The 21,967-nt window shown below is 44.1% G+C and overlaps 1 protein-coding gene across 3 annotated transcripts; it reads left to right on the top strand.

Annotated features, from left to right (window-relative positions):
- The first annotated feature begins 469 nt into the window (after positions 1–469).
- Positions 470–21,920, top strand: zcchc2 (zinc finger, CCHC domain containing 2). 3 transcript variants are annotated; one of them, XM_084938741.1, is made up of 14 exons: positions 470–1,452; positions 5,626–5,746; positions 6,128–6,198; positions 7,375–7,446; positions 8,334–8,434; positions 10,272–10,375; positions 11,738–11,800; positions 12,513–12,567; positions 12,684–12,810; positions 13,559–13,626; positions 13,770–13,831; positions 14,915–15,007; positions 15,085–16,506; positions 17,753–21,920. In XM_084938741.1, the coding sequence occupies exons 1-14, from the start codon at positions 661–663 to the stop codon at positions 17,812–17,814; spliced, it is 3,213 nt and encodes a 1,070-aa protein (XP_084794867.1). In that variant the 5' UTR covers positions 470–660; the 3' UTR covers positions 17,815–21,920. The 3 variants fall into 3 exon arrangements, with proteins under 3 accessions (XP_084794867.1, XP_084794866.1, XP_084794865.1); XM_084938740.1 differs by having other exon boundaries at positions 11,738–11,821; positions 15,091–16,506; XM_084938739.1 differs by having other exon boundaries at positions 11,738–11,821.
- Positions 21,921–21,967: the final 47 nt, after the last annotated feature.

Here is a 21,967-nt window from a genome sequence, read left to right as displayed (position 1 = left end):
TGTTTGACCCAGAGAAGACAGTGGTGTTTCATGTTCATATGTGTGGCTTCTTTTTTGCATCATAAAGCTTTAACCATGGATTTGAGGATGGCACAGCAAACTGTTCACAGACAGTGATTTCTGGAAGTTTTCCTGAAATGCAGTGACCTGTAGTGGAGAACTATTGCTGAAGATCACTCTAAAAATGGGTGATGGGTATGTCGGCTGTGCCCACGAAGCATCTTTTTCTGGCCCTCGATTTAGTTTAGTGTTTCATGCACTACACTAAATCTCACTGAACAAATTAAGTAGCAGAATACGCTGTTTTGCATTAGAGTAGGCCTATTACAGTAAAATTACAGGCCTGTAATTAGATTTTACATTTGAGCTTTTCAAGTACAGTATTTCATTGTGCCACTGTAACTCCAACACCAGTCGCGCGGTGGCAGCAATGAGCTAACAGTAGTTGCCACACTGCCGTTAATACAGAGTAGAAGAAGACTGTAACTTCGTGAAAAGGGCTTCTGTAGTGGCGCCGCGTCAGATGCTTAGCTAACAGTAATAACACGGTAAAACGACGGATATTCGGTTCTCGGTCAGTATTACGAGGCGTTGTTAGGTTGTCAGTAATGTGTATTGGTCCGTCGTCTACACTTTGAAGGCTCTCTCGTAGCACTGATAATGCTGAAAATGAAGCTACCGACGAAAACGGGCGAGGAAGGAGGTAACCAAACGGCTAAGAACGATTCATTGGATCGGCCGAAGCACCAACATGTTCTCGGGGCGGCATCTCCCTCCGTGGCGTATGACAAGCTGGGGGACTCGCCCAGACCTCCGGTGCATCCAGCACAACTGGACAAGGAGAGCGTCTTTGAGTGGTTCGGCCTGCACCTAAACCCTGCTAAGCGTATCGAGTTCATGTGCGGGCTGTTGCATATGTGCCAACCCCTGGAGCTCCGTTTTTTAGGATCTTACTTGGAGGATCTCGCTAGAAAAGATTACCATGTTTTACGGGACTTTGAGTTTCGAGCAAATAGTCCGAGCGATTTGGGAGTGTTAACGGACGTGGTTGACCCAGTGATCAGGTCTAAACTCCTAGTCTGCCTGTCCCTCCTCGGGTCTGACAGCAGGGAATGTGCTGGAATACTCTTTCGGATACTCAGCCATGTCAACCCGGCCTTGTTCTGCAGAAATTACGACTGCCCCCTCCCTCCATTTAGGGACTCTCACGTTCACTCGCCGTGTCAGGCCGACAGTATGTACGGAGGTTCAGAAGAAGACTGCGGCTTCTCTGCAAACGACACAGCCGGAGGACCTCTGGAGCAGATTGCGCTGCTTTTTACTATGGCGTCCCTGCACCCAGCCTTCCACTTCCACCAACGCCAAGTTGTTCGGGAACTGCTCGACAAAATAGAGCTTGCTATGGAGGAGGGAAAGCGTCAACGCCAGCGTAGATTAAACGTCCAAGCAACGGTAATGAGCAACAAACCAACTTTAGCCCATCTAAATCCTAAGCTAGCTTGTTAAACTCGCCCAACTTTAAAATGTGTTCTTCAGCAGAATTGGTTAAAGTGGGAAAAAACGTTAGATACATGTATTTCAAACTACGTAACATGAAAATAATGTCACATACTGGTAGAGTATGCTCAGAGCAAACATTATTCTGCTAGCATTAGCTGCCATTATACTATGCTATTACTAACATGAAAGCCAGCCGGTTACCCTGCTGCTAGCTACAGTTTGGGCAGCTGTTACACGCTGTCTCACGCTCAGAGCTGTTTTGTAGCCTGCTGTTTAACTGTCTGGGTTACCATCATCTATCTAACCGCCATTTACCGTGTAAGTCGCTAACAAGCTTATTGGAGGGTAAGTGGTGCCCTTATTAAAGCTATATTCAGATGCAATGCCAAGCGCTCCTCTGACAGCACTAATTCTCAAACAGACCGCTTTCCAAGCGGCTCTGTGCTGTAGCAGGTGTTTGATAAAGAGCCGATCTCCCAACGATCTCCCAACCACACAGCTAAATATCCATCCATCCATGTGGTCTTAATTGTCTATGAAAGGTGGGATTGGTAACATGTTTTGGTGTCATTTTTTAAAACGCTTTAGAATATATGAAAAAATCAAAAACACGAGTTGGAATTGGGCTCCCTGCAAGTGTATCTCATAATCTTATCAGCCAGATAAGATGAGTAGTGTTAACTGGAAGAATTGCATGTTAAAAGAAAGATGCAGAAAGCTTTCACCTGGGGAAGTGTGGTTCAAATCTCATATCAGGCTTAAACTGCATTGAAGTATTTTTTTTAAATCATTTTTAAAATTTTCAGCTTTCATCTTTGGTTACTTTTTCTGGTGAAAAGGGCTTGGAGTGCTCAACAAATCTAAAACCTCATGTCTGATTTGAGGGTATATCTGCTCAGTAGTTCTCTGCTAATGCCTGTGGAAGGTCACGTAAAACCACTTGTCCAAAGCATTTCACATGGAGCACTGTGGATGTTAATCCTAAAGGAAAGAAGGTTCCCATTACTGGCACTGCCAATGTAATGCTAATGTACCTGCAAGCAGCGCTACATTTTTGACACATTATTGCTGGGGGACCTGATGACACTGTATACAATACCAGACACTGACATATCAGTGGGAGCAGCAGAGATGCAGTGTGAAGTGTTGATCAAAGGACCCCTGCTCCTTTGATCTGTTTTTCCTCCATCTATTGGCAACAAAAATTGCAAAAAATGTTTGTTTTTTTCTCTTCATTGGATTTTTAAATCTCACCCCTGAACACAACCTCCTATAAAGTGGATATGGTGTCATTATAACCCAGCCAAGTTAAGTGATTCCTTCATGACATGAATATTAAGTATAGTGAGTTATCAATGTATAGCTTTTTTAGCATACCTCCTTGGGCTGTTATCAACACCATTTATGACTGAATCCTTTAAACTAAACTGGCTGCTTTTTGTTTCGTCTAATCTGCTTCCAGATTTGTTAACATAATTCAAAGATATACCATAGAAATGCATCACAAAGTTGCATACAAAGCCAGGACATTTTGTCTACCTGAATATTATTTTTTTATAAGCAGGTTTACTGTGACATCCACTCTGAATTTTCTTACCTTTCCTCACCAGTCTGTGTTTAAGACTTCAGTGATTTCTCTGTTCTATAAGAGGATCCAAGCAACTCAGTAAGCCTGCTTTGTTTAACAGGCTTCAGTTTGCTCCCCAATGACTGAAACTGAAATAGTAATATCATTTCTGTAGTATTTAGCAGTTTCTTGATGTGAGCGTCCTGTAGCTCTGTGTAAACATGGTGGTCCCTCTTGTCTCCAAACAGCAGTTGTTAGTTCATTTGATTCCAATTAGGTACAAACTGTTGATTTCAGTCATTAAACCTGGTTCCACAGGTTTGTGTTATAAGTGGATAAAGTTCAAACCACAGGCTCCGTTGAAGTGTACAGGAGGGCATAATAACATCGGCCCGTATTGAGAAAACTGTTTAATAGTTTTCTCTATTAAACGATTGTTTCAGCTTTATTTTATGAATGAACAAAACCTCAGTTAACTAACTTGAAGTCATGTGAGGAATGCAAAGCTCTTCTGTAGCCACTCAAGGGGGAGAACTTCCCACTGCCTCATGAGAAACCCCTCACTCGTTTTGGTCAGCCACTCTAAAGGATCTGAGTTTGCATGTTGCTGCCTAATGCACACACGTGGGGGATATGTAGCAGGAAATAGCAGTCGCTATTCCCCATGTAAGATACTTAATGGAACAAAGTGTGAGTTGTTTGGTCATGAGACTTTCTTAGTTTCCAGCCCAGTCACATTATGCTAGTAGCAGCATACGTGTCTGTATCTCTGACTCGAAGGCTTTCTGTTCCACGAGTCCCGGGATGAAGTCATTGTGAGTCAGAACCCTGCCTGATGAAGATGCACTGCTCTTAATAAAATCACTCGTGCCCTTTTCAAAGAATAGTCTCTGGACTGTGCCACAATGTGGGCAAACACATAGAGAAAGTGAATGGTTTGAAACAAATGGAGGGTTCTGGGGTTTTGTTATGCATACATAATCTGTTTCATCCCTTGTGACTGACACAATGTTGTGCTTTGCTTGGCCTTCTTGTACCCACAGACGGATGCTGTAGCTTGGCTCTTTTCTGTACTATTTATATTATGTATGTATATGTGCTTTTTTCCCTTTCTTTGTTTAGCATTTCTGTGGGTTCATGTTTCCTGTTGGCTTGTAATTTATCACAGACTAATATTTTCTTTGGGCCATTGATTTCATTTTGTGTCAGAAGTGAATTATAAAGTCACTGCAATTAGTCTTACACTCCGTAGAAAAAGCTGAAAAATGTACTCAGAGATTAGAGATGGCACGATGCCACTTTTTTATGTCCGATACCATAAATTTGAATATCTGCCGATACCGATATGAATCAGATATAGTGTATTTTTTTAAATCAATAAAACTGATTTTTTTTTTAATATCTTGCTGCCTTTTGTATAAGTTCATACTGACGTTAAAAAAAAAAACGCTAAGGCTATTCTGTTATATCTGTATGTAAAAAACACACTGCACCCAAAATATTTCATAGTTCAGCAACACTGATCAATCTAATACACTTAAACCTGCTCCATCCTCCCTATTCTGGTATTTTAAAGAGTAGTTACATCGGATTAAAACTTTGGGTGTAAGATCCAGATAATTATTTAATAAAAGCTCGACATTTTAAATGAGAATAAGAAAGAAAAGTATGTCTTTGTGCCCCCTTTTCCCTGTTCATGCCCTATCGGCCCCCCTGGCTAAACTTTGCTAGATCCGCCCCTGCACAGTTACCAGCCGTCAGCTGCGTAGAAAAAGATCCTGGTGTAGAAAGTAATATTAAATAAATTCTAACAACAGCTTATCAAGCTTAAACGTGCTGCTGTTGTTCAGCCGCTGGTTTCCTCTTTCTGGTTCAAAAACAAACAAGAGAGACGGACTCACGACAGAAAAGCCGATCAGCTGATCATTGATCAGTTTCATGATTGAAGTAGCAGCAGGAGAGAGAGAGGCAGTCGCTCCATATATCGGTTGTTAAGCTTAACGCTGAATGCTTTACAAACATTCACTTGCTTTACTTCTCTCTGGGATCACTTCCTCGGAGATAAAATGCTGGTTTGGTAGCGAGGCTACAAATACACACAGCCGCTCTCACGTGAGCACACTGTTGCGACGTGCTACGGTTATGAGCCGAGTTACGCCGTGTCGCAAGTTTTGTGAGGTGCTTTTTTGATATTTAATGGCTTGGATTACACTTTTTATTTCTCTGCGATATCCGATCCAGTAATTTACGTCAGCATCGGACCGATACCGATACGTAATATCGGATCGGTCCATCTATATCAGAGATCCTGGGATAGTATTCCAATTTTCAGTTCCCTTCATTGATCTCCAGCTGTGTATTGTGGGAAAAGTAAAACAAACCACTGGTGGTGTTGATCGAACTTTGACCCCTCCCCCAGCATTTGTAATTTGCACCCACAGTTGTTTAAATTGAAATGTCATAGCTAACTGTGACACTTGTGAAATGCAGTACTTTCTGAGTAGAGCTCAGCTTGCAGTGAATTAGTATGTTTCTAACTTTGAGTGTTTGTTTTCCAGGAGCTGATGGGCCAGAAGGGAGATTACCTGGCCTCTCAAGGGCTTGGGCTAGGAGAGTGTCCAGCCTCCCATCCACCTTGCCAGAGCCGACGGTCCAGCCGCAGGGCAACACAGAGAGAAGGTGAATAGAAAGGGTGCACATACTGAACACGATGGCAATTATCTGCTGCAGGTGCAACTGAGATCTTGGCAGCTTTGATATGTGCCCTGAGTCAGTTTCATGAGTAGCTTTTTTTCTTTTTCTTTGCTGTAATGATTTCTAAGGCACTAATGTTTTTTGTTATGTTGGCACTTTGTACAGCTGCAGAGAAGCCAATACACATTTTTCTCTACTTGCTGATTTATTCATGGCAGGTGCTGAAGTGACCCTGATATTGTATGGGCTTAAATAATTCAACAGGCTTTCAGTAGACCTGTACTACTGTGTCTGAAGACGGTATTAGCTATGTTGCTGTTTTTATGGAAAAACTATATCATTAGTGTGTCCTCTGTGTTTGTGCAGCTGTGCATATCGAGGGAATTGTGCTTAGGGGCATCTGTCGGAAGAGAACGGACAAGGAATACAATTTTGAGGTAGGTAACCGCATACACGCACACTCGGGCACCGCTTTAGATCAAGTCAAGTCAAAGATGACCTGTGATGTTAAGTTACAAATCTGAATTTTTACTGTTAACCTTTGAGTAGCTTTGCATGATTGACAGTTCAAAATAAGAAGTCTGTTATTGCAATAAATTGTCTTTTTCCTGTCGTTGGAGCCCAAAATGCTTTTGGGCTTTTCCAAATACCCGTGTATACAGGCAAAGGGTCATTGGTTGTTTTGCTAGCTTGCTGCCTGCCATGCTTCTCAGGCGGGTCTGAACAAGTTTGTTTGCCCTTCTATTCACCACATGTGATACAGTGACAGAAAGTTAAGGCTCCTCATTCTTGTAGAAACGTTTCTTTTTTTTGTTAGTCTACCTGCTCAGTAACACATACAGAAACTTGCTTTCTGCTCTGCCACCAACACCCGCAACTGTGAACTTGATCATGCAAGAAAAATGCAGCTTTTACACGTGCCCCTATTGTGACACGCACAGTTATGTGCCTATTATAACGCCCAGATAGTTTCCTGTATTTTCTTTACTTTGTTTGACCTACTTGGCCGTTGCGCTCAGAAAAATCCCATTTTCAGTGGTGCATGGCGTGTCAGTGTCACAGCTGGTGACTTTATCCCTTGAGAAGTCTGTTTAGATCTTTATAGAACAAAGTAACCTGATTGTTGATTATGTGCAGAGAAATCATTAAACAATTGGAGAGAAGAGCCTAGCTGTCCTGTTGGCTTTTCTAAGCTTTGACAGTAAAGCCAGCAGCTCTGTTTGGACTGGAATGAGCTGCTGATGCATAAGACACAGACACTGACGTATCTTTGTAGTGCGCTCATAAACAGAACTTTAACTTTGAATTCTTTTCTATCTTTTTGACATGAGCAACTCCTGAGATTAGAAAAGATGTCACACCTCGATTTCTTAGCAGGAGAGTAAGCCAGTCTTCCATTTAACGCAAGTTTTGTTTTTTCTTGTTTTATTTGAATGGTTTGTTTGTTTTTTCCACTTATGCTCACAGGCTGATCGCTTTTTATTCAGTATTGTTGCCCTGCTTGGGTGTTTTTACGCCGTTACTGTGCGGTAAACTTCTAGTGCAGTCCTTCTGTGAGGTGTTTTTAGGCACTTGTGGCTTTGCAGTGATGGAGTGTCCTGCTGCTGTTTCAGGTGAAGTGGTCCGACTCCTCTTTCAGCAAAGTGACCAAAACCCATTTTGAGCTGGAGAACTTCCTCCTGAAGGTAATCACAGCAGTAATATTAAATCAGAAGAGCTGCAAAAGTATATGTAAAGAAACTTTCAGTGTTGTGTTATATTCCTTTATTTGTTGAACTGTTATTTTTTTTTAAAGATGTATAATTAAGACAGTTTTCTAATTGTACAGAGGTTTCGGTCTGAGTGTGTCACTGTGACATGTGCAACTAGGTCTGTTTTGTTGTAAACGATGCAAAGACGTTGAGGCAAATGGACGAAGCTGTAGCACATTTAATCAGCACAGTTAATTTAGCTGCTTGAATTTCAGGGTCGTGCTGGCTCGCGTGCTGGCTGTCAGAACTTCAGCAGACACATCAGCAGAACAAAGTGACAGCAGTGTTATTAGTAAATAGACTGATACACTGGTAATTACTGATTATTTTTTCTACACTGAGCACTCTCAGCAGTTTGTACTTCAAGCATTTATATAAATGTTTTTCTTGTGTAACATCTGCACACCAGCTCTGACGGTTGTATCCGGGGAAACTTGCTGAGGATACTGTGGAGTAGTTGTCATTGGCAATCGAACCACTTTCTGATTGGTCTTACCTCCATCAGTAACAGCTGTATGAGTCCAGATGCCAATTTCAAATGTTTGGCCAGTTTTTAAAAAAGAAGCATTTTCACAGTGGGAGGTTTCACTAAAGTTTATTCGTCGTCCTGTACGAAACTAATCTGTGCACAGGTGATCGGGATGTACCATCGTATATACATTATGGTAATACAGCTTCAGTCCACACCATTGAACCCAAAGCTGGTTATTTAGCACAAAAAGGAAGTCGAGGTCTTAAAGACACATAATGAAAACTTGTATGTGCACGCAATGCTTCAGTGCATCCCGCCTGTTGTTCACCTTCCCTCTCTTTCTCTGCAGCTTCCTAAGGATCAGTGTACGGAGTCTTTTGAGAAGAGCATCTTGAGTCTTTTGAACCAGGGGGGCCAGTATGAGAGCAGGGAGGTGGAGAAGAACCTCAGGTAATTTACATCTAACCCACTTGTTCACCTGAAATTAAAAAGCTTCTCCTTTTGATCTCTGGCTAGATGAGCCAGTTTCTGATGAGGAATATTTATTTTTGTTGAGCATTTTTGTGGCTAGCTTGTGTTAAAATAACTTGTTTCGGCTCCATCTTGTTTGGCGTTTTCTGCCATTCACATATCTGATCACATGGACTGCAGCTTTGACCGAGGACTTGCCGCAGTCGCGACTGTGGTCATTTTGTTCTGTTATTCTGAGTTCCCCAAGGATAAGAGGTCAACATCTGTCTTGCTTTACCCAAAGACGTTGTTCAGCATCATTTCCTGTGTGTAAAAAATCTGACATGCATTCCTACTCCTCACTGTGCCGCAGTTTACTTCGAAAACAAGTAAGAAGCTTTGTGGCATTTTGAGGCGCTCAGTAGACTTGAATGGAATGACACCAGGTCAGTGAAGGAACACTGGATGAGATTCTCAGTGTCCTGCGGTTATTTGTCTCAGGTGTGTGTGTGCATGTGTGGAGGGAAAATGTCACCAGAGATGAAGATGTAGTCACAATGTGATGAGGAGGGCAGACTGAGAAACCAAAGGGCATGTTAGTGTCAGACTGTAATCCTCCTGTTTGACACTAACGGGCCCATATTTTGCAAATTGAACAGCATCGTCTGTCTTTTCTTTATATATCAATACAGCCGGTTTAAAATGTAAACAAAAACAATTAGCTAACCATCATTGCATTATTTTGAAAGCTTGAGCTTAAGATAGCTCTGAACAAGCAGCTCCGTGGGAATTTTAAGTACCTTCGTTTCCGTCAGTGTGCTGTGTCAGTTATTGTTGCTGCTGCTACAAACCAGCAGGACAAACTGTAAAACATGACTTGGGGCTGTGTTTGGAACACCGTCACCCCCATCATGCCAGTACTGGAGGGTGGAAAAAGGAGCGGGGGCCCTTGACCTAGAAAGCACAGCTAAACATGATATTCTGTCAAATGGGTCTGACCATTATCTGCAAAGCTTTGGTAAGTGTCCCTGTAATACATGTCAGGCATGCTAAACGGGGCTGGTATTCATGCTTGGCTGAATGGATAGTCAACCCAGAGAGGTTTTTTGTTGTTGTTTTTCCTTTCATTTCTGATAACACACACACACACACACAGTGGGTGTGGCCTCTCCACCAGTTTCATTTAGTGTGAAGTGAGACTGTGGAGTGAGTGGGGAAACTGAAACCTATCTGCTTGGACTGTTTTTGTTTGCATCCAAAGTCCGGCCCACATTCAGACTTTTGTCTTGTGTCTCATCTTGTGTAAGGCGAGGCTTAACTAGTGCTGGAGCAAAGCTTTTTGCTTCACTGTTGGCTACAGTTATGGGCCATTAAAACTTGCACAGTGCACGACAGGTTAAATGTTTACGGACTGGGGGGTTGGTACAATCATTATGAGAACGGGGGCACACAGTGATTAGTGTGACTGTGTTAACCCTGGTACAGACTGTACCCAGCCTCTCACCCTGCTGGAAAAGGATCCATGCACTCCCACAAATCTGAAATTGATAAGCAGAAGAAAGTCCATGGATATTTTTGTGAATTCTTCAAGCCTTTGTGATCATGTAATGTAACTGATATATTGTCAGCTCCATCCTGTGCATGCAGTTTTTACGTCCTAGTGACTATTTCTATGAATAATCGTTTAGTGCTTCAAAATATCTGCCAAACACGTTCTCAGAGGTGGAGTTTGTGTTCAGAGTAATGGTGTCATTCTGAAGTCTAAGTTTAGGGTATTTGTTTTTGTTTGTTAATGAACAGAGTTGCACTCATGTTGTCTCTCTGTTCTCACCTGTAGAGAGAGGTTCCTGTCTGCGCCTCCGCTGTTCAGGCAGACCAGAAAGGTCTGCAGCTTCTTCAACTGTGATTCCAGTTACGCTGCTAAACCTACTTGTAGCAGATGTGAGTATAAGGCCAAGATACTCAGAGGATATTCATGTTAGATCATGCAATTGTCTGAAAGGTCAGCTGTTAATGAATACTAAGCTGCAGCATCATCCTGCAGAAGAGTCAGTGGTCTCACCTCCTCTCACTGAAACACGCATGTCCACCAACATAATGTCCTCTGGTCCTTTGTGAGGGAGCGCAGTCACAGTTCAGGTTCATGTATGGAGCCTTACAATAGCCGGAGAAAGCAACAAGAACTATTTTGTGTAATGTTGTATTTATTGATTTTTATATATTTTATTTTTATTTATTTATTTATTTTTTTTGCCTGTCCCATTTGGTTCTTTAGCCGTCAGAATTGTTGTCTGAAGACCAACAAGGAGACCCAATGGATCATCACGGCAATGCCGTGATGATCCATTTGATCGACCTTTGTTTTTATTATTTATTTTATTTTATTTTCAGTTGTTACAGACGGGACAGACATGAGTGAGGGATAGGAAAGGGAGAAAGAAAGAGGAAGGAAAAACAGAAGGAGAGAGGGACAGTGAGAAAGGGAAGAGAAAAAAATCTCCTGGATCACCTGTCGAGAGAGAAAGAAGAGAAAACAAGAAAAAAAAACCAAAGCAACATACTAAACACAACACCATCACGTTAATCTAGCTAAGTGTAAACAGCAGTAAATACTAAATATTCAATGTTGTTGTGCAGCAAGCAGGACAGACAGCGCACAATGTGCTTTGAAGTAGCAGCCAGGAAAGGTGTAATATAAGTCTACGAACAGTGAACACGCGCGTGCACACCTGTGTGGATCAGCGCGCTTGTATTCAAATGGTTTCCCCATGTAATGGTCTGCTAGAGGATGTAGAGAGCCATGGCCCCGTCCCCCAGGGCATGAAGCAGGCATGGAGGAGATCCAGACATCCAGAAGCCCCAGAGTGCGAGAGCCCAAGGAGAACCACCGGAGGGGCATCCGTGCCACCCTCCTGGGAAGGGCTGAGGATCCCCAGACGAGGGGTCACCCAGTAGCCACAGAGCAGAAGCCAGAGGGGCCTGCACCGGCGCGCCCGCCGGCTCTGCCGGCAGCCAGCTGTGCCAGAGTGGACCGAGCCGCAGGCCCGGAGGCCCGAGGGCCCCCCGCGCCCCAGAAGAGGCCTGACCGAGCAACAGGCGCCAGATTTTTATATTTTGAACCTCTCTGGCTTCCTGTTTAGTTCACTTTCTTTATTTATGTAATGAAAGTAATAAAATGCTACAGATGTGCAGTTTTTGGTCTTGAGTGATCAGACATATGGAACAAAGTGGTTTTCCTTCATCACTTGTGCTTTAATTCCTGGGTTTTCACCTTTTCTGTGTTTTTGGGGGTTTTTTGAACAGGCAACTGTCAGCTGGGCACAGCCTACCAGGGAGACTGCTCCGATGCCTCCAGTCAGGAGGAAGGTGAGAAGAAGCAACTTTCAGGTCTGCGCTTTTTTTCTGGGTTTTTTTGTTTGTTTGTTTGTTTTTGGGGGGGGGGGGGGTGTTTTTCTATGATACTGGTGGCAGTGCAGCATGATGAGGGGAGAAGTGCATGGAAGTTTGTGTAAATCGCTGATTGAGAAGTGATTGTGGGCACTGACAAAACAAAGGCATGGCCAGCTAACCAGGCCTGCTGCCCGAGTCTTACTAGTGTTTATTTTTGGAGGTCAGTCGGAAAAGCTGAGTCTGTTTCAAATCCTCATATTTCACAGCTATATTTGCCCCATCATGTGCCACGGGCAGCAGTCAGCACGGCCTCGTCCTGCTCAGACTTTATATAAAGCTTGTTAATCCTGGACGACTTTCTTTCTCCAAAGAACAGTTTGATTTTTAACTTTTAAAGCCATTTACCTGACAGACACAGAGAGATGGGGTATCTCTTTCCACCTGTAAAAAAAAATGATGTATAAAATGAATTTTGAATCTTTGGTCCTACAGCCACTGCTAACAGTACACATGAATCGCTTCTCCTTTGTCAGAATGTAATCAAACTTGTGCACTGTGCTTCACCCTAGTTGTGCTCAAGCTCACATTTCTCATTTGATGGGTAATAATGTGTGAATTGTAATGAACAATGAGTTGGATGAGCGCCTCCATCATTGACTTTTTCTTGTTTAAACCCTGTGAAATCTAGAGTCGTATCTACAGGGACACAAGAAAAAGCACGGGTCCAAGAGTCCATGCCAGCTGTGAGTATGATCTCTGCTTCACCACTGTTTTTGTCTCCAGAATAGAAAAACCTGTTAGTGAAGCAGAAAAAAAGCTGCACATAAACGTATTAACCAAAAACACGTGTTCCTCTCAGCGGTCTGTCGGGTGCCAAAGGCTCCCAGGTGGACCCTCGCAGGGGAGGACACGCCGCAGAGCTCAATGGGCCTGCAGAGAGGAGAAAGAAGAGCTGCGCACCGCGAAGCAGCCAGGAAGCCGAGCAGGTCGGGTTATTTCCCAGTCTGTCTTTGTCTTGCGTATACAGAAACATGTTTTGGTTAAAGAAGTTCTTACTCGTGCTCAGCAGTACTTCAGCGTGCCACTGAGACACACAGCAGTCATGTGATTGCTAACACTGGCACGAGTGTTGTAGAAATGGTAGCTTGCTGTGCTGCAATCTGCTCCTTTTGTGCAGTAGGTAAGCTCATCGCTGCACCAGCCGCTATCAAAAGCAGCTCCTTTACATGAATGCAGCTCGGTTCAGTCCTGTGAGTAAAGCTCAGGAGCACAGTGAGCACCATTTCGCCAACACTGTTAATCATTATGGGCTGCAGACGTTTGAAGGCCGCTATGATTGCATTAACCCAGCTGCTCCTGTGTCTCTGATTGGACGTGCCATGTGCAGGGGAGTGCTCTGTGCTATCTCGCTAACATGCTCAAACACTGTGAGAGGTGGAGGACAATCTGCTGACAAAGCACATTCTTCATCTCACTCATAACCCGTTTGTTTCAGAGCCCTGGATGGGATTGACTCCTCAGAATCCTTTTCTCAGTGTAAACTGGTGTTACACAGGGTTGTTTTTGTTGTTGTTGTTGTTTTAACTCATGCTCCAGCTCTGTGTAGTATTTGTGTACATTGGTAGGGATCCCCTAATACGCTGTTAGCTGAACAGCTGAAAGTGATTAATGGCAAATCGAGTCATTCCAGGGGAGCTGTGAGCTGCATGTTAATGACTCCCCGCTTTCTTACAGCACCAGGACACAGACAAGAGAAGCCACCCATCCACCAAAACCAAGAGCAGAGTGCTGCCCACAGAAGGGTAGGTCTGCTTCACGAGCTAAAAGAGGCTCCATGTTTACCCTGTGTGACACGTTTGAGCTGTCATTAGACTCTGGCTCTGTCAGTCTGTGCATTCGTGTACAGTGTACTGCATCTGTGTTAACATGAATGCTCTGTTTTCAGAGAGAAGGTGAAGTGCAAGTCCTTTGTGTCCAACGGGTGTTTGGTGGCAGCCCCGAGGAAAGGTAAGCGTCTGCTAGCAGGAGGCAGTGTACTTCAACAGGACGGTGCTTTGTTGAATGCTTTTGAAGCAGCTCCTTTAAGCTCCTAAGTCCATCAGAGCAGTGTTGCCAACTTAGCGACCTTTTTTCTTTTCTAAAAAGCGACTTTTGTTGGTGTTATTAGTCAGACTTATGACCACTTTTTGACGTGAAAGCACGTATCGCTGTTCCTCTGAACAAGCAGCGTGCCGCCCGTGCCAAAGCGCTCGCAGGCGGCGGATCATTCTCACGTAGCAGTCGCCCACAGCTGCAGTCGGAGCAGGAGATGCTGACCCCTACGCGCCCAAACTGCAAATGAATCGCGCAGGAGCGAAGCCGCTGCTCCCGCACTGACTGTAACGCAGTCATCAGAAGGTTTAAAACGACTTAAAAACACACACACAAAGTAACTCTGCCAGAGTGCCTGTTTCAGGTCACTGTTGCCGGTACCAAGCCTGGATAAAGGGGTCGGAATCGTGACATTAAAAAAACAATAATTTTTAAAAGGATTTCATTTGTAGTTCTAAATATATTCTAAATGCATTTAGGGTGTTTTTTTTTTTTTTTTTTAACATAAGCATGACCAGTTATGCAAATTAGGCGATGACCTCATTTAGCGACTTTTAGGACAGCCAATAGCTGTTTTCCTTACTGACGAGTTGGCAACACTATCAGAGGCTGTCCCTCTCTGACATGTGCAGGCTTGTCTCGCTGTTGTGCGCACCGGGAATGTAAACACATGGTATTGCTGTAGCAATGATACTGCGATATAACACCTTTATGTTGCCTAATAATTTTTCTGTATTATCATGTGACATGGCCCTAGCGGTTGCTTGCATGGTATGGTATTAGTAGACAGTAAATGACTAATAATAACACCGTCTCTTATAGGCTGGAATTACTCATGAATTGCAGCTGAAGCAGAGTCTCAGTCACTAGTTTAATAAACTCATCAGTAAATCTTGTCTTATCGTAAAGGACACGTTAACAATCGTGCTGTGTTTCCTGTTGCACTCACAGTAGATGGACGCTGGTTGGCTTTTGTTTTGACACACATTGTTGTTGCAGGTGGCGGTTCATCATCAGAAAGCTGCAGCTCCCCATCCAGCCCACAGCACCGAGGACCAGAGAGCCTGGAAAGTGAGGATGAACACAACAAAGGTAAAACTGTCACACACGGCCTTTTTCTAAATAAAGCCACTGTAAAGATAAGCAATGACATTGCTGTCCTCTGTCAGATACAGATAGCCCCTGTGACGACCTCTGTAAAGGACCAGGCTCTGACATGTTCTTCACCGGCCAGACTGATTCTGCTGTGCTGGCGGAGGCCTCCTTTAGCAGCCTGGAGGGGAGAGCAGACTTCCCCCATATTTCCTTCATGCATAATGTGAGCTACATACTCCCCAATGGAGCTGCGGACGCTGGGCCGCTAATGATTCCGATGCCCACACTGCCTCCAGCCGTCTCTGGAATTGTGGATGACCCGGAGAAGAGGGATGTTGTCCAAACCTTTGGGATTCCACCTACTGGACTGCATCCTGCAGGAACTTCTGCTATGCAGCCCTTGATCCAGGGCTTCAAAACGGCTTTGTCTCACAGCCAGGGCGGCACTGACGGAGCGCCGGGGAGTGGATCTTCACCTGCTGCACCGCAGGTTTCACACCAGGGTCCAATCAGACCCGTCAGCGTCATGTCTTCTCCAATACTAACCTGCCAAGACCCAGCCAACATCAGCCCGGGCCTGGCCTCTTCTCTACCACATGTGGAGACATCGCAAAGCAAGCGCCCAGGCTTACCGTCTGCCCTGCCTTCTCCCTACACCCTGCCCCCCGTCCCAATGCCATCTCTGGGGGCACCCGTGGCCCCTGCTCCATCCCCTGGACAAGTACAAGCTGCTGTTCCACCAGCTGTGCCCACGCACACCCCTGGACCTGCCCCGAGCTCTAGCCCAGCACTTACACACAGCACGGCACACAGCGACTCTACATCCTACAGTAACAGCAGTGCTTCCACTGGAAGCACCCCGGTCGCTCCTGGTAGCCCTCTCACTCTCCAGCAGACCCAGCAGCCAGCAGCACCGCAGCAGCAGCTGCCAATGGGCTGCGGGACGTGTGGCTGTCACAATAACTGCGGCAGCCGAAGCAGCAGTGTGAGCGTCGCCTCGGGTCAGACGCCTTTATTCTTCCCTGGCCACCAGATGGCAGCAGCGCACCAGATGTTCAGTGTTCCTCCACCGCTCTTCCAGATCACAAGCCTGTGCAATAGCAGCTACCTCACCCAGGCTCACCCTCCTCACCAGGCCAACGGACCCACCTCCCTGCCCCCTTACTTCCCCAGTGCTGCTCCAGCACATCCACCCCCTTACCTTAACACTCACGCCCAAAGTCATGCAGAGGTACCATCGCACATGCTGGCCACGCAGGCTACAGCAGTGGTAGCCGCCGCCAGCTACAGCCTCCAGCAGCCGATGGCTCCAAACACTTCGTTCTGCCACCATATCTACCAGCATGTGTACCCTCCCCTGGGCATGCTGCCTCCCTCTCTGTTGGGGGGAGGTGGCGTCAATAAGAAGAACGGGAACGTGTCCTGTTATAACTGCGGTGTGAGCGGCCACTTTGCTCACGAATGCAACCAGCCCTCCATTGACTCCACACAACAAGGTAACAGCTACACCCAACACTCTGCAAAGACTAGAAGGCAGCGCTGATCCTCCACACGAAGTATATTTGTAACTGTCTTTACTCAGCTGTGCATGGTTCACAACGTGCTTTCAGATATGGTCAGAAGAATCTGTGTCGGTCACATTATTGTAGTGAGATGCAGCATGTGTGAAACACCGCAGTGTCACCTCCTACGTTAAAATCAAAGTAACAGGTGAATACAAACAAGTACAGTTATCAGCCATAAAAGGCTGATGGCGGCATGGACGCCAAAGTTTGTGTACGCAATTACTCCAGAATGAGGTGGTGTGGGATTTCTCACTGATTCTGTGGGTCCAAGTTCAAATCTCAGTGACCTTGACCTCAAGATCAAAGGTCAGGTTTTCTGAAGGTATTTTGAATGCGTTAACACAAACGAGGCAGTGTAGGACTTTTGTTTATCTGCACTTTTGCCTTGACGTTTCCACAGAAACGGTTTGGTTAGGACAGGCTAACCTCCACTTCCTGTGGGTAAACCTCATGTTCTCTGCCCACTTATGAATATCGCCCCGTTGTCTCTTCCCACGGAAAATTAATGACTCAAGAAACGCATGAATTTAAAAATGATCAAATGTATTTTTACCGTTACTCAACAGGACCATCAAAATACAAGTGAAATAAATAAAGGGGATCAACATGCACCCAATCAGAGTTGGCGTCGCAGCTCCAGCGTGCCGGTGTTTGAAGTGCTCGTGCGCTGCAGTGATGCTGTTGTGGAGTGAAAGCATTTAACTTTGTTTTCTGTGACACGCTTCCATCCTCCTGTTTTGCCATTAGCGCTGCTGTGTTCTTCTGCATTAGTGTGTCTGCAGTCTTGGCAGGTGATGTAGGCGATACTGCCCGCACAGCTTCCTGTAGTGTGTTGCACAAATCACACTACTGTGTACAAATCTATAATCTTCAGTATTACCAGCTCACACTTTATGGCTGTGATGGGTTTTAAACAGGTTAACGTGTTTGGAAACAGTTGCAGTTGTCCTTCCTCACAGGTAGAGTAATGTAGTGCACAAAATAAATGTGTGTGGGTTTGTCGAACCACAGTCATAACACAAACCTGAAGCGCAGGCCGTGAAATAGCAACGTTTTCCTTTTCTCTGTTTGTTCTTCAGCAAACATGCTCGGCATCACTGGACACTGTTGGTCCTGACGAGTCATGTAGTCGTGCTGAACCACTGCGAGCTGATGTTTGTGTGTTTGTGTGTCACAGGGGGGTTCCGGTTAAAGTACGCACCGTCCCACATCTCAGACGGCCCTGACAACGCTGACTGAAGAACACGAGGAGGACGGAGGAAGTTCCTGCGACCTCGTTTCCATGGCGGCAGCCTCTTCCCTGGGAGCTGTTTGTGAGCAGCGTGATTAAGCTTCTGTGTTCGCCACCACATCCTCTGAACAGGACCGACCTGCCAAGGGCTCCGTGGACAAAGCCTGAGTACTCGTGCCTGGAAAAAAACCTTCATCCCGTGGGGATTACTCATTGCACACGCAAACTGTCCATGTGACTCGAAGCCCCGCCCCCTTTCAGTTGGTTTTTGATATTTTTGCACTGAGGGTCAGAAATGATTAACTTATTAATTCTTAGGAAGTGAAAGCTATTTTGAGGATATTTAGTTTTAACATTAAGCGGAGCCTTCGGTCTCGACTGGGAGCTTCTTAAACACTTCTTTGTAAGAGAGAGCGTATTTATGCCTTTTCTTAACTGTTCACGGTTTTATTGTACAGCAGTTTTCAAAGACTACGAATCAAAGATGGATTTTGTTTTCAATTTTGCTGTAAGGTTTTTGAATGTATGTTTAAAGAGGAAGCTGATTCAGAGTGGACGGATCTCACGCGTTTTTGCCACTTGGTGTGTTTTTGGTTGAAGGGTAATTGCTGCTGCTTTGTAATTTAATTTTCTTATTGTTTTCCATTTTTTAAAAGTTATTTTTTTTGGTCAGATGCACTATAGAGAAGCAGGAGCCACTATACAACATTCTGCACCGGATACACGTTCACGTAAACATTTTATTGGTGTTCATTTGAAATCTGCATGAATTGGCAAACTAATCAGCATTTTGTGTAAAACGTTGTTTCAGGTGTAGAACCAATTTTTATGGCTAACAGTGGAAAAAGTTGAAGCGACATACTGTAGAAATAAAACTGAGATTCCAGATAATGAGTCAGACCAGTTCTGTTCCAGGCAGCACGTTTGGTCCTCGCCATGTTGCTCTGATTTATTTATTTTTCTCTTTAAAAAAAAAAAAAACCTTAAACCTTAGTAGCTGTTTCCTTTTAGCGTCCATGCTCGGCGCGTGCATCAAACTGAGACGTGCTGGCTCGGCGTGTCAGAAAGGCAAACATGTTCAGTTTACTTCATATCCAAGCCCCCTCCAACATTTTTGCATTAATTAGTATTAAAGTTTAGGCCACTTGCATTATTGGGAAACATCCTTTTCTCTCTGACTGCTGTAACCATGTTCACGTTTGGCCAACTTTAGCTACCGTGTGTTGCCCAAACATGGTTGAGCAGCAGAAGTGTTGGCTCAATGCCTCAGGCCCCTTCTCCAGCGTTACGTGGGCCGGTGTATTTACAGCAACTACTGGTCTGAGGTGGGTCCAGTTTAATAGTTTGGCCTGTTGGAATCGTCATTGATCCGGGAAGCTCCAGACCAATTATCAGTGGAGTGTTTGAAAGGCAAAACTCGTCTTCTTTCAACCAAAGTTAGCCTTTAATTTGATCTACTAAATGGCAAAGTGTCATACAGCGTTCCCACGAAGCATTCGTGCTGTGGGCAGAAGCTGTGACATGGAAACTGATTTGTAAAGCACACACTGGGTGGGTCCAGCCTCTGACAGTTACAGGCTCAACTCAACACTGTCACAGACGACACCTGACACTTTCTGGATTCAACTGAATCGATTGAAAAGATCTATAGTTTTGATTTCTGAATATTTTAAGGTGGACTTTAGAGTTATTACTTTAGAGTATAAGCAGAACAGCAGATTTAAAGCGATAAATATTCTCCTGAGGTTTTTGTGACACAGATTAAAGAAGGCAAGGTGTGAATATGGAGCCCCAAAGTGGTTGAGAGTACATCAATTAATTGTTGATCATGTAGAATATAAGTGTAATTAAAGGTGGCTTAATTCATAACCCAATGTTAAGAGTTTTTAAGGAGGATCTAAGATTTTTCTAATCTGTTTTTAGTTCATAATGGAATTTGTCTGTCGCTGTTCCCTTGTGTTTTAGATGATGTACACAATGGGCCCACCCACTGTGATATCACCCACTGTGATATCACCCACTGGTTAGCGATGTTTGTTACCGGGCCTCGAACTGGCAGGTGAGGAGAATCTGTGACACGGCTTGATGACCTGTCGGTGACACGTCACAACTCGATAACCATAGTGGTCGCCCCCTGATGGCCACTGAAAATAATACTGCACGTTTAAGGCACTGGCTTCACTTTTCACATCAGTCTTTACTGTCTCGGGAAGCAAACTGCTGCCCACATTAGTCAGTCAGCACAGCTTAGAGTAACTAATGCTGAATCTAGCTGCTAGTGTAATATTCCTTCGGAGCGCTAACGACTTGGATAAGGTTATAATAGAGTTTTCTGTTTAGCTAACATTAGCTTATTAACCAGTGACGTCTGAAGCTTGGCAGCTTAACTGCCTCGGTGTGAGCAGCACGAGTTGCCTTGTAAAACAAACTTGGTTATAAATAATCAGAGTAGGCTGTTCCCACATTTCTGTTGAATGTCTTCAGCACTATTGCTGTTCTTGCTCCAAGCAGCTAGCTGGCTATAGTTGAAAGCAGTTGATGAGCTTGCTTTGACACATTTTAATATTAGAATTTTAAATGCAGTTTGACAAAAAAATAATTCCCACCTCTTTTTTGGGTTCCATATGTAACATTTATTTAAGCAATTAAGTTGTCAGTACAAAATAAATGAGATCAGGTCGAGAACACTCGTCGCTAACACAAATGTAGGATTGTTTTATTTATTAATGAAGACGTTGAAGTTTCTGGTCGCCATTTGATGCACTAAGGCTGTTCATTGGTGGTTTTCAGAGCTTTGTGGATATGGTGCTTGTTTTTGTGCCGCGTCTGTCCTCCATTATTGCTCAGCCTGCTGTCAGTGCATTAGTTGATCTATGCATACATGTTTGGGTCCCCCCCCCAGATGTTTTAAATTGATATTTCATGACAAGATATTTCATGTAAAACTGCTAAAGAGATGCACAAAAACAAACAAAACTGTAGATGGGCTTTATTCATGTTTCCCTTTGAAGTTCTTCCTTTTCATTCAAGACTTGACGATCCCACTGCTCTGGATCACAAGCAGTGAGAAGATGTGGGTCAGACTGAGTGGATGAAGAAGAGGGGATTCATGTGTGTATATACTGAGGACACCAAATAAACCCAAGTTTCATTTTATTGACCTTTGAATGGTTAGAAAAATGCTGTACTGTTCATCAATGTTTACTGTACTCTTTGATATCTACACACCAGAAAGGTCAAATATTTCTAGAGTGGAATTTGGATTTTATGCAAATTGTTCCTGTTTTTTTTCTGTAATTAAAAGCAATAAATAAAAATAAAACTTGTCCGTCTGTCCTTTAGATTTGGCTGCGGCCTGTATTTTGCTGTGCACATTAAGATGCACCGTTTAGATTCCTGGTTGGATAAACGACCAGCCATGAAAACAAGATATTGTCAAGATCAACTCCAACTTTTACTGTGACAAGACAAGATTACCCTGACATCTGCAATCAGTCTCTTTGTGGTTAAACATACAACTTTGTCAACATTTTAGCTTCTATACAGCTAACTAGCTCGATAGTTTGAAAGTAGCAGTGAATGCTAGCAGGCTAACTCTGTTAAACCTCAAGGAAAAGGTGGGCCTGACTGCCCATTGGACCATTGTCTTTAAGAAGCTTTACTTGGTAAGCAAAAAGTTGCTGGTTTGATTCCAGCTAGCGGCACAAATTACTTTTGGGATTCATCAGGAAGGAACTGTGCCAAATCAGGCACAGGGAACGCCTAAACACTTCTATACATTCAATTTCTAGACCTGGAAACTATGCCCATCTTTTATATACAGTCTATTATCTTAATGACCATATCACCCTATTAGAGCACTTCGCTCTCGCTCTGCAGGCCTACTTGTTGTTCCTAGAGTATTTAAAAGTAGAATGGGAGGCAGAGCCTTCAGTTTTCAGGCCCCTCTTCTGTGGAACCAGCTTCCAGTTTGGATTCAGGAGACAGACACTATCTCTACTTTCAAGATTAGGCTTCAAACTTTCCTTTTTGCTAAAGCATATAGTTAGGGCTGGACCAGGTGACCCTGAATCCTCCCTTAGTTATGCTGCAGTAGGTGTAGGCTGCCGGGGATTCCCATGATGCATTAGACATGTACGTTAGTTTAACTGATGCATTTGT

The sequence above is a fragment of the Perissodus microlepis genome, chromosome 9 (assembly GCF_051167445.1).
Source record: "Perissodus microlepis isolate ML-2025 ecotype Zambia chromosome 9, ASM5116744v1, whole genome shotgun sequence".
In the NCBI taxonomy this organism is placed as follows: domain Eukaryota; kingdom Metazoa; phylum Chordata; class Actinopteri; order Cichliformes; family Cichlidae; genus Perissodus; species Perissodus microlepis.
The sequence above is the reverse complement of the archived record's forward strand: the minus strand, read 5'-3'. Positions and strand labels throughout refer to the sequence as shown.

Excerpts from the sequence above, each read along its gene's own strand:
- zcchc2 (XM_084938739.1), top strand. The coding sequence starts at position 661 with ATGCTGAAAATGAAGCTACCGACGAAAACGGGCGAGGAAGGAGGTAAC. Across the intron at positions 5,747-6,127 it reads CAGGGCAACACAGAGAGAAG|CTGTGCATATCGAGGGAATT; the intron begins GTGAATAGAAAG and ends GTGTTTGTGCAG. Across the intron at positions 12,811-13,558 it reads GCAGCCAGGAAGCCGAGCAG|CACCAGGACACAGACAAGAG; the intron begins GTCGGGTTATTT and ends GCTTTCTTACAG.